General features: G+C 46.7%; 1 protein-coding gene across 6 annotated transcripts in view; it reads right to left on the minus strand.

The window, feature by feature from the left end:
* Window positions 1–5,283: 5,283 nt before the first annotated feature.
* Window positions 5,284–12,746, minus strand: part of BBS9 (Bardet-Biedl syndrome 9) — a 323,047-nt gene continuing 315,584 nt past the window's right edge. For 3 of the 6 annotated variants that reach the window (XM_036327354.1, XM_036327353.1, XM_036327356.1), the window contains 2 exons: window positions 5,911–6,021; window positions 5,284–5,693 (listed from right to left, as the gene is read on the minus strand). In XM_036327354.1, the coding sequence (XP_036183247.1) occupies window positions 5,662–5,693; window positions 5,911–6,021 (143 nt within the window). In that variant the 3' untranslated portion in view covers window positions 5,284–5,661. Of the gene's footprint in view, window positions 5,783–5,910; window positions 6,022–12,746 lie in introns of all 6 variants that reach the window. The other 3 variants (XM_036327352.1, XM_036327351.1, XM_036327357.1) reach the window with 2 other exon arrangements.

The raw sequence follows: 12,746 nt of genomic DNA on the forward strand, positions 1-12,746 counted from the left end.
GGATGGATGACTGACTCGCTGCCTTTCGTGCCCAGCCTGGAGTGTGGGTGGGAGCTGAGGGCAGGAGAACTGTCCCTGAATATATAAGGGAAGCACCTCTCTACAGAGTCAAGGATGCACACCAGACACCCACAGCCCTGCTGGTCCCTGGGGCTCACTGATGCCTCAGGGAAAAGTTAAACAGCAAAACTGAAAAGGAAATGCACGCTGAGCGCTGAGCCCACACGCGACCAAGGCTCGCACGGGCACATGTGAGAGACCTGGAATGCGGGTAAAGGGATTTTCTATATGTCCTTGCAAACTCTGCCTGCTCCACCCCATCCACATACTCTTGTCACATTGAAGTCCAAGTCAATAAAAAGCAACAAAGGTTTCATAGTTGGACAAAGTGGACTGCATGGAATGTGGCTAGTCACCTAAACTCCATCCTTCCTGCAGGGCCTAGGGCAGTGATGGTGAACCTTTTGAGCCCGGCATGTCAGCATTTTGAAAAACCCTAACTTAACTCTGGTGCCGTGTCACATATAGAAATTTTTTGATATTTGCAACCATAGTAAAACAAAGACTTATATTTTTGATATTTATTTTATATATTTAAATGCCGTTTAACAAAGAAAAATCAACCAAAAAAATGAGTTCGCGTGTCACCTCTGACACGCGTGTCATAGGTTCGCCATCACTGCTCTAGTCTCTTTCTCAGGCTGCAGTGACGGTGGATTTGTAATGTCATGAGGCTCACCTCCAGGGCCCTTCCCTTACCCAGGTTCGTGGCCATGCTTTTGGGGCTCTGGCTACAGGGCAGTTGAATGGGAGACACTTAATTGGGGTTCACGGGACATGATTATGTGGCCTCCAGTCAAATCTGAACATGGACAAATCATCGCTTGCTGCTCTGCTGGAGGAATGGGTTCCAGGAATCCCACCCCGCCCATCGCTCCTCACCCAGTGCCCCAGGAGGGCGCAGAGCAGGGGGCGCTGCCCACCTCACAGGCATCTTCCTCCCATTAGGCGCTGGCGGCTGGGTGGTGCTGTAAGTCGTATCTGTCACAATGCAGTTCAACAAAACCCCCGCCACCTGTGGTCTCCGCATCACTTCCACAGCGTAGGAGCGAAAGCAGAAAAGCCCGACCAGCTACTTCAACCTGCACACACAGGGAGGCTGCCGGGAGGCCAGCTCTTGATCCAACTCTATCATTGTTTTGGCATTTAATTGACACAATCACTTCTCAATACAATTCTATGCTCATAGTAGTGCTATATGGTACACTAATCATGTGCTTTTGATATGTTGTACTCTGCACCTTTCAGGATCACTACAGTACAATGTCCAAGTAGAATATTTTCTAAAACTCATGCTGTTAAAAGACCCAATGCCAAGCAACAGGAGTCCATTGCTAATTACTGTTTATATCCTAACGCTGATATCCTGACACACACACAGAGATGGGGCTTGCTCTCTCATGACAAGAACAACACATTCATTAAAGAATACTCCGGCCGAAACCGGTTTGGCTCAGTGGATAGAGCGTCGGCCTGCGGACTGAAGGGTCCCAGGTTCGATTCCGGTCAAGGGCATGTACCTGGGTTGCGGGCACATCCCCAGTGGGGGATGTGCAGGAGGCGGCTGGTCGATGTTTCTCTCTCATCGATGTTTCTGACTCTGTATCTCTCTCCCTTCCTCTCTGTAAAAAATCAATAAAATATATTTAAAAAAAAAAAAAAAGAATACTCCGGAGAGACGCTCTGCGAAAGGAAGGAGAGAACAGACCTGCTGTCCAACCAAGGCTGGAAGCCAGCCCCTCTCTGCAGCCGCCCACCCCGCAGCTCCGGACTACGGTGGGCACAGCCTCGTCTCCAGACAACAGGCCATGGATGACGCTGTGGGCATGCAATGAGGCCCTGGCTACCGCGGCAGGTGGCCACTGGCGATTCTGCATTTATAGAATGCTTTTTAAGGGGTGTACACTCATCACATACATTTTATTTTGATTTTTCACTCATCTTTTCCTACAATTGTATGTGATAAGGGATCGTGTACGTTGTGACACAGACTACCATCTAGTTAGAGGCGGGTATTAACACAGAGGTAGGTCTCTTGGCTTAGCCACTTTCAAGCCAGAGAGTAACTTTTTAAGAGTCATGGAAGCATAGCAAAGCCATTCCTATTCCAAGCTGAAGTTCCTCAAGCCGGGGGAACCCTGTGGCTCCAGGTGCACTTGACCTGTGGACACTGCAAGCCAGTCCCTGAGAGGCAAGGAAACCACAGAGCGTAGGGGATTGGAGAACTGGGGGATCAGGACACAGGCATTATCGCTGATGCCTGTCTTGCCTCTGCACACAGATTCAGGTGGGCACAGCGCCCCAGCAGGAGCCTAAGGCGAGGGAACATGTCTGACCGTGTCTGGAGGGCAGGTGGGGGTGGGCCAGGCTCTTTATATGAGCTAAGGAACCTGCTGGGACACCAGTCATCCTAAAGCAGGGCCCACAGGGGTGGGGAGGAGCATCAGAGGGGGGTGGGATTTTGAAAGGATTCTGGAATGCCTGTCACTTGGGTAATTGTCCCCAGGGTGAAGGGGCTGAGGGAAACCTAGGAGGCATTCCATGCAAATGAGATATTTACACGAAATCTCCATGAGATATGAGAGCAGAAGAGGAAACAGCTCTGCAGCTCACACAGCCCAGGGTTCTGCCGCAGAGGACACGCTGGGCACCTGCTCAGCACAGACAAAGCCCAGGCACGGCCCCAGCCTGGCACCGAGAGGAGAGGCGAGGGTGTTCATTAGACACCCAGGCTGCACCAGAGGCACAAACCACAAAGAAAGGGGGCAAACATCTGGCGACTTAAAATTTTAAATCTTCTATTAAAAACAAACTCAGGAACAAGATTAAAAGACAAGTGAAAAGTTGAGACAATGTCCATGTCATACTCTACCAACCAAAGATTAATATTATTTCAAAACACTATTATAATCAATACGGTAATCATTATCACCACCACAAATCTCCCCAGAAAAGGAAAGGAATAGCATGAACAGGCAATTCACCAAAGGAGAAACATAAATGGCAAATAGGTAAATCTTTAAAATGGGCAACCACATTAGAAACCAAAGAAACGTGGCTACCTTGGACTACAAGCCTCCAGTTGTAAACTGTATTTTACTGTAGTCCTACCACCAGTCTAAACGTCTGGTCGGGGGTGGGGGGTGCCTGGGCTTTTGGATTAAAATCCCAGTTCTCCTACACACTGACTGTGGGATGCTGGGTCAATTATTTAGCCTCTGTTAACCTCATAACTCTCATTTGTAAAATACAGGTAACACCACCACCTACATGACAGTGATGTCATGAGGAGTGAACAGAATAGTGCGTACAAAGCACCCACAGGTAGTAAGCATTCTGTAGGTGTCTGCTATTTCATTAGCACCTACTCTGATATGCTGGGTGATCATGAGACTATCTGGCTAATCAGAAACCTGGATCTGACTTCTCCCAGCTTGCAGAGTTACTCCAAGATTATGTACACACACACACACACACACACACACACACACACACACACACAAGAGATCATAAAAAAGTGTTATTAAAGGCTGAAATACTAGTGCCAAAATAATGAGAACAATTAACAATTATTTGGGTCTTGATTTTCAAAAGGCCACTCCAAATATAATTTAGCTCCAGAGTAATTCTTGGCCCCACTATTTTTCTGTTAGCAGAAACACTTTATGTGTGCTTTTAAATACTGAGGCCAAAGTCAGGGTTAAAAGACAGATCTGCAACTTAAATTCAGGAGTTCCTTTATCAAAAGGTACTTTCAAGTCATGAATCAAATTATTTTATCATTTTAGAACTGATATTTTAAATGTGATCATGTTGAAAAGGTTAAAAAGTAACTTCTTTCCTTGGGGAATATAGCAGTTCTATTTTTAAATATGTGCATGATGCATATATTGGGAGTTCTGTATTAAAGTGATTCAAATGAAAAGTAAAATTACTAAAACTGCGCTAATAGGCTTAAGACACTAATAATGATTTCCAGGAAAACATTTTACAAATATACTTCGTAACATACAAACTCTCAGTATCACATGTAATGGTAGCAACAAAAGTCACCTAAATTCCCAAACCAGAGCTAGGAAGCCTTCTGGACTTACCTTGGTAGTCTCTCCCCCACAGAACCCAGCAACCACGGAGGCGCAAATGAGTGGAAAACCATGGAGGAGGGATGGACAGAAACCACTGCCCTCAGGCACTTCAGTCACCTTTACTCATTGGACAGCGTGCATCAGTTTTATATCATGGGAAATAAAGGAGAAAATCAAAAAGCGAAGGGAAAGCATTGGTGGAGGGGGGCTGGCGAAGGTAAAGAAAGACTGGCCCATGCAGACGAACATGGAAACACAGAGAAAAAGAAGCTGAGTTCAAGGAAGTTAGAAGAACACAGGACGTGACTCAAAAAGAGAAAGGAGAACAGAAATGGGCAGGTGCACAGTACCACGCCGGCCATGGGAACCAGATAGCAAAGAACACAGGTTTACAAAGCAATTCGCTTCTCTTGCACCCCTTCTTCCAGGAAACTGCTAAAGACAGCCAGAGTACTGTGCTTTTGCAGCTCTGGGCACACCGACAGCCCTGACACCTTCCACTGGTCCCACGGGCTGGGTGATATTCACCTAATGGTTGATTCTGGCCAAGGTCTAGAAGTTGTCCACAAACACACCTGACAATTAAAAATATGACATATTCTGCTGCATATCCTACAGAAGAAGGCTGGAAATAGTACACAACACATCCTCTGCAGTTTGCGACACTTCACAAGAGAAACACCACGGACCATTCCCCCTGGTGCTGCTAAAGGCATTCCAAACCAGCAGACACACTTGGTTTCAATGAATCAGTCTTGCAACTCTCGTTTTAGCTTGAAATTGGCAACGTCTCTTTTACTTCTCACACATAAAAACCCCACATTTTAACTGTAATAAAGCGTGCGTCACCTTCCCTCTGGAATTTAAAAGGTATCCCCATTGGGGTAATGAGGAGGGTGTTGGTGAGCTTGCTCCCTTGAACACATCTTAACATATAACAGAAGGAAACTTACCTTCCTCTGCTTTTCGCCTACGAGAGTCAATCCTATGAAAGCTCTTGGTTTATTCATAAAACAATCCTGTTTGGGTCTTACCGTGGAGTAGCCAAGTTTTCGATTCCTTTTTATTTCTTTCCTCTGAAGAAATTATGTAGAGGAGTCACCAGATAAGCCTCTGATTATAAACCAACTCCAAGATATTGTTTGACAATGAGCTGTTTTATTAAACGTGATACATGTACTATATAAGAATTCTGAAAAATAATGGTTATCAAATTATTTCGGATCTAGGTCTCTGCATTATAAAGTCTGTCCCGGAAAGATGCCGTGTCACTGTCTCCCGTGGCTGTAAACCCACGGATGGCCAAGCAGCAACGTCTCCTCCTGGTAGGACAAGTTTCAGTGGACTTTCCCATCAAAATAAAAGTCCTGGCCTCCATCTCTACACAGTGCCACGTCCAGACAGGTGAGCTAGAGGAAGCACCTGGGCCAGCCCTACGCCTGCGCTTGGCACGAGGTCCACACAGCGTCAGCCCGGGGCAAGCCATCTTCCCCTCAACCGGACAACTCTACGTGAACTACTCCGAGGCTCCTTGCAGGGGTGCAACTTCTAGAAAAAAGAGAGTGACAGAGAGGAGAAGGTCCGAATCAAGCCTGTCAAACATGTGGTCCGCCGGCCGCGAGTGTGACATGCTTGGTCTGAATATTGAAAGGAATACACAAATGATCAAACCGAGTTGCGCCGAAGTGGAGGGGAGGGAGGAGGAAGGGAGAAAACGAGCAGCTGGCCCTGACCTGGGGCTTGTGAAGGCCACCCCTTCCCTTACCAGGCCTGGGCGGCTCCGCCGTGAGGTGCTTGTGGCTGCTGAACAGCTCTGTGGAGTCTTGTTCTGTTGCCCTTTCCTCCAGGTCTGACTCTGGAATCGGAGCGCAGCCGCCTAGTTGGAAAACACAAACGATACTCTCAGAGCTGGGCCCCCAAAATCTGCCCCTTCAGCGGCAAGCGCAGCTGGAAAAAACGTGCCAATCAAACATATAACAAATGATGTGACAACCGTCTTCAAGAATGGACCAGAAAGAATAATCCTATTACATTTCTCTCTTTGGTGAAAATACTGGGAATGAGTTATTGTCCCTAAAGACATATTATACTGACGACCGATCACTTAGCAACAGCAGCGATGGTGTTGCCTTTAAGCTTTCCTTTCCGAAGTCAGAAAGGACAAAACCTAGTGCATCTGGGACATCACACGATAACACGCTTCAGCAGGCATTCCCTCCAACACCAGAGCGTCAGAAGCCATAGGATAGCAGGGGCCACTGGCCGCAGGGGACGAGCCCTTCCTGGGGCGAAGAGGAAGGCTGCCGGTGACGTGGGCTGGTCTCTGGAATCTGACTCTATCCCTGACGCCCAGCACTTTCCAGGACAGACGCAGACACCTCCTAGTTCAGCAGCAAAGCCACACACTGCATTGTGGGAACTTTCAATCCCACGTCAGTTCCAAGTGACGGGAGGATGGGCTGGCACCATACTGGGTGTAGGTCACCTCATCCTCCCCACCGAAGTCCTGCACGGGAAACTCGTGAGAATTTCCTGACGACGCTACCACTCGAGTGACCCATCTGCCATCATTTCCTGGATGCATACAACATGCCGTAGACAGCACAGGTTTTCCCACAGCCAGTCTTCTTGTGAGTGAAGTGGGATTTTTTCCCACTGAGGTTTTTCACATACTGAGCCCAAAGCCTCACACTGAAGTTGAGCTTTACAGGTAAGGAGATTTATGAAGAAAGATGGGGGGTCAGCCGCATTCACATGAGAGGAAGTGGCAGGACCCCAGGTCTGAGGAAAACACACCTTACCATTCATTCCTCTGCATTGTCTCTGAAAAAGAAATGGATGCCGAGGAAAACTCAAAAGGAAAGCATTTCCACACGCATGAAAGGAGTGTCAGCGTTAGAATCACCCATCAGGGCAACGGCCCTGCTACCTCTGCACTCGGCAAGGGGCCCATCCGAAAGAACCAGGCGTATTTTTTACATCAAATTTATTGGGTGACGTTGGTTCACAAAGCCATCGGTGTGTTAACAGGCTTATTTTTAATCTCTTTCCCAAGCCCATAGATCACGGTAACAATAACGATCATTATTAAGTGCTTTCTAAATGCTAGAGACTCTGCCCATGTTATCTCACTTAGCTCCTACAAACCACACCACGAAACAGGTGTTATTATTCTCCGTTTACGGAGAAGAAAACGAAGCTCCCACAGATTCGGTACCTCGTGACTTTTGCTGCCAGGTCTCCGTTGGCTCGTCTTGGCTGCGACCGAGTCTCGGGCTTCCCTTGTTTCTGATGGCCTGACCCGGTCTGAGTATTGGGCAGGTGTATTGCACAATGCCCGTCCACTGAAACCTGTCTGGTGTTTTTTCTCATGATTAGACTGGGGGGAGATTTTAAAGGATTCTTTTCATAAATTCTTAGGGTCTCCACTATTTTAGGAGTGTCTCCAGGTGTTCCTTCTCCTCTATCAAAAGTAGAAGCTAGTGGGCCCTGGCTGGAGAGGCCACTACAGGGGAAGGAGGCCAACAGCGAGGTGAGGCGCTAGACTGTGAAGTTCCAGCAGTGGATCCAGCAGTGGATGGGCTGATCCAGCTGGAGGACCCAGGGCAGGTTACTCGTTGCCTCATCTATAAAATGAGGGTCTTACTGAGCACTTTCATGAGGCTCAAGAGACCATGGACACCCAGCACAGCGCTTGGCATATGGTACATTTGATCGTCTCTGCCTTTTATTCATTTTCTTGGCACAGAAGCACTTTCCACACCATTTCTATGGATCAGAGAACTTTCACTCTTGGTTTAACCACCTTCATTGAGAAGAGAGCAGAACAGAGGCTCAGAGAGGGTGGCTGAGGCCCCTGAGGCCCCAGAGCGCGTTCCTGGATCTCCGGTGCCCAAACCATTGGCACTTCCTCAGGAGCATCTCTTTTTCCAGAGAAATCTCCAAGGGTTGGCTTGCACTAACTAGCACTTCCTTTCAGCGACACAGAAAATCACAGGGCGGCAAGCTCTTCTTTGGGTATATCTTAGAACTTTGCTGACTTATTTTCTTGCCACAGTGGCCTTGGCAATCAAGTAGGTGCATGGGCACGAATATTCCATTCCTTCAGGGAGGAAAAAGTCTTTTCTTCATTTTTCTTCATATTTTAAGAGGAATGGAACAGGAGACACTGAGAATCACAAATGACCGCAGACCCTGCTCTGACTTGCCAACCAAAGAATCTTCAGTTCATGGGCCTGAACTGCCACTAAGAATTAGAAACAGCAGAAACCTCAAAATATACACCAGTGACATTTTTCTTTTCATCAAGATATACTTGATGGATAATGTGTTTTTTGAGGTTAACATTCAGATTTTATTTCAAAGGCTTCTAATTCATGTGAAGTGTGGGGAATGGGTGCTTTGAAAATAATATTTCACTATCTTATTAGTAAATATGAAGAGCTTCCCTGAGAGACTATGAGTAGTTAAAAAATTCCCTGTAAATATATTCATTTGAAAAAGTTCTCTCTCTCTCTCTCTCTCTCTCTCTCTCTCTCTCTCTCTCTCTCTCTCTCAGTGTGCACACATATGCACACAGGCATACAGACATATATGAAAGTTTTCCTGATAATTCTCCTCTACTCTGTTTATTTTTCTAGTTTTTTAAAATACACTTTTGCCCAGCCAGTGTTGCTCAGTGGTTGAGTGTTGACCTATGATCCAGGAGGTCATGGTTCACTTCCTGGTCAGGGCACATGCCCAGATTGCAGGCTGGATCCCCAGTGTGGGGCGTGCAGGAGGCAGCTGATTGATGATTTTCTCTCATTGATGCTTCTATCTCTCTGTCCATCTCCCTTCCTCTCTCTGAAATAAATAAAAATATATTTTAAAAATAAATAAAATACACTTCTTTTCTAGGTCAAGGAGATGTAAACTAAAAAGCCAAGCATTTGGCAGAATGGAAGAGTGGCAGGAAGGGAAGTGGGCAGAAGAGAGAGGAAGATGGAAGGTGAAGAGAAAAGGAGGAGAAAAATGATTCATCAACACATTCTATTTTCTGTGAAATATTTGGGGTGACTTACTGAAGGTGTAGATGATAAAATATTAAAGTATATAAATATGTTAGCAGTTTGAAAAATGTCTCATCATGCGGATGAGGAGGTGGAGCTAGGAAGAAATGTGGAGAAAACACAGGCAACGACATGCACAAGGGCCGCAGAAGAGATAAAAAGCAAAAAGCTCTAGAGGAGAAGTGGCTTCAATCCTTGAGAGTAAACCTCCACTGACCTTTTCTTCCAACTGGACTTCAGATCAAAGGCCCAGCCCACCTCGTACTTGGACCTAACATTTCCCTGGGAGCACACCAGAACTGCGGAAGCTGTGCTGGTGGGAATGTTTTTAATGACTGACGGGTGTGTGTGTGTGTGTGTGTGTTTTCTAACCTTAAGGGCCATTCTGGAGAGCCAACACTTCTGTGAAATTGGGTTTACAAAGGTGCTTACTGAGCGGATGCTTTCCAGAAAAACACACAGACAAGATGGTTATTAAACACAATAGGCATCGACTTCACCAAAGGACATAAAGCCCTGAGAACGTAACACGGCGTTAGGTTGGGAACATCAAGTAGATACCACGTGACACACTGCTGCTCTCGAGAGGGAACCTGAGGGCACGTGCCCACATCTTCCTCATCTCCACTTCCATCCTACCCTTTACTCGGCTGTGATGTGGAGGCATTCCAGCCTTCACCTGGGGCAACTTCACAGTCCCCACACTCAGCAAAGCAGGAAAAATGCCCTCTGCCTAGTCTCAGGTTCCCAGTTCCAACACACGATACAGTGTTTCTACATTCTTTTTCATTCCAGTCTACAACTTCCCTTCTTCCGGTATTTGCAGATGCCATGCTGACTGCACTGAGAGTAGCTTGTCCACTAATGAGAGATACTAAATGCTTAACCACAGAAGGGCGGGTGAAGGTCACTGTGATGGTGACCAACGTGACGCCCTGTGAAAAGTTTGGGAGTTCAATTCCACTGCCTAATAATAAGCTTTGATCCCCCCACACAGGGCGAGAACGTAAAACATGTTCAAGACTACGCATGTACCTATGTTTGAAAATATTTCCATTTCACACCTCACAGCAGAGACCAAGTGTGTGAATAAAAGGGAGTCTAATATATTTTAAGAGGTCTAGCATGTGTCTCAACAAGTTTTAAACTCCCCATAAAGGCTGAATACTGAGTCCCCTGGGGTGGAAGGGCTCCAGCCGGAGAGTCTGGGTTTAAGAGAGAGGGTGCTCCTGGCATTAAGATGTTTCCGCACGTTGGGTAACGATAGGTGTCCGCGTATTCTTTAACTGGACCACCGCTTGGAACTGAGGTGCATTTGGTTCAGAGGTTTAAGAACTACAGAAACGTAGCTGCTTTCATCCATCGATAATTATGTAAACAGAATGTACCATGTAGAAAAAGAGTCCTATTTACCAAAAAGCAAGCACAGTCCATAAATCCAACAGGTTGGAATGGATCCAGGGCAAGAATTCCTCCAGATGTCAGTCTGTAAACAGGCTTCATAAAGCGAATTCCCCCATTAATTGTTGGCAGGAGTGATCTCTGCGCAGCGTTAGCGCACTGTGACCCCCTGCCACGTGTAGGTGGACTGTCGTCTGGTCTACAGAACGTGATCACTGACGATGCAATGAACTCAGGGGAGGAGCTGGGTCAGCGCGGCTGCGTCTGATAAGGAGAGAAGGTACCGGAAAATGACCACCGCTCAGGAACTCGGAGCCCAGTTCACTGAAGGAAATGAGAACTATCCTATTACTTGCATTACATCTGTTTTCCTAACACGTAGTTCTTAACCTGGAGCACTTGGAAAGACACACACCCAGTAAAAACAGGAAAGTAGAACTTAACAACAACACACCACCTACTCACTATTTTGTTCAAGTCGCCCATCACAGTGTTCCCGCATGTTAACCAGGTACAGAAACACAAAGGTAGCACCCACCCTGGTGGGAAGTGGCGAAGCGGGGAAAGTTAATATTTGCTTTCCGTGCCAGGTGGTCAGTGTCTGGAGCAACAGGCAAGATCGACCGCCTCTGAGCCAGCTCTTCTCTAGACTGATACAAAGAGAAGCTGGTTTTTAAGTTCCACTTTGCTTCTCGATCCTAAGGAGATCCAATGTACAACTGGAGAGAGACAATTTGAAGACATTTCCATTTCAATACTTTCCTAACTCCCTCTTCAGAGACCAACTCTCTCAAAAGTACACACGTACAAATAAAACATCATAGCTACAGTTCAGAAAGAAAGGAAGCCAGTGGTTCTGCAATAATAATTTCTTTAGAAGAGTGAAATAGTAGGAGCAGAATTCTCCAGCAAACACAGCGCAGTAAGAGAGCCATGTTCGCCATGGCCTCCCCCTCGCATCAATGGCTCTTAATTCTTCAAGGATCCCAGTGACGTGTCTTCAACTTGGATGTCTTTCCACAACCTAACTGAAAGCCATCGTCTTAACCAAACGGTGTTGTCTTCAGCAACGCCAGAGTCCAGGTGGTGGTGAGGAACCCAGCTGGGGGACTGGTTCTGACCAGGTTGAGGGGAGAGAACCGGCGGCCTGGAAAGCGCTCACTTTAGCATCTTGTCTCACGTGTGATGAGAAACCTCAATAAACACCCAGGACTCGGTTTAAAGCAACTCTTCTATTCTCTAATGGTATCTTTCGACAGTCTGTTCCATGTTTCTATGTCTCTGGATCTACTTTGTTCAGCAGTGTATTTTGTTCTTTAGATTCTGCATATGAGTGAGAGCATGTGATACATTTTGAAAATAGCACATTAAACAATGTCCCATTTGGCAGAAAAGAGACTCAAGATGAGAGACTCGCCCACTGACCATGGGACATCGCGAAAGGGGGCGGGCAAGGCGAGTATCACAGACGCCCGGGCCTTGGTTTCCTTTCCTCTAAACTGCAGGAAAATGTAGCATTGACCTTATGAGAGGTGAAGGTGAAATTAGCTAATGCTAGCAATACAGGTAACACAGAGCCGGGCCCAGAGTAGCCCCCCATAAACGTCAGCTGTTATTTTCAGCACTAACCCCCAACATTCGTAAGCAATTACAGCTGGCCAATCACACTGAGGACAGCATGATTTATACTTGGCACCCTATACACACATTTGGGTAGACGCTCCGGACGGGGTAAGCAGACCAGCGGTGGGATGTCTCCAGGTGGCCCAGTCGCCAAAACCAAAACTGTCAACGGGGCGTTAAAAGAATTCCCCCAAAGAGCGCACACATTCGTTTATAGATAAAATCTTCGATGGCCTGCTATCGCAGATAACACCCTTCTGAGATTCCAACAGGAATTGTTAAAAGGCTCAAATGACGACAGGATGATCAGACACAAAATCCCATTTGTTGCTTTCTATTTACCAGCAGCGCCATTACTACTGAGAGGCGCAAACCCACAGGGCAACATGACATAAGTGGACGGAGCATTAGGATAAAAGGGTGAAGCAGTGGTGGGTTTGCTTTCTCATGGGAAACGGAAATGGCCAGCGGATGAACCTTTGAGAGGAAGTCTGCTGACCTAGTGTTACTAAACATAGGAGGCAGC

Source organism: Myotis myotis, unplaced genomic scaffold (genome assembly GCF_014108235.1).
Source record: "Myotis myotis isolate mMyoMyo1 unplaced genomic scaffold, mMyoMyo1.p scaffold_m19_p_11, whole genome shotgun sequence".
NCBI lineage: Eukaryota > Metazoa > Chordata > Mammalia > Chiroptera > Vespertilionidae > Myotis > Myotis myotis.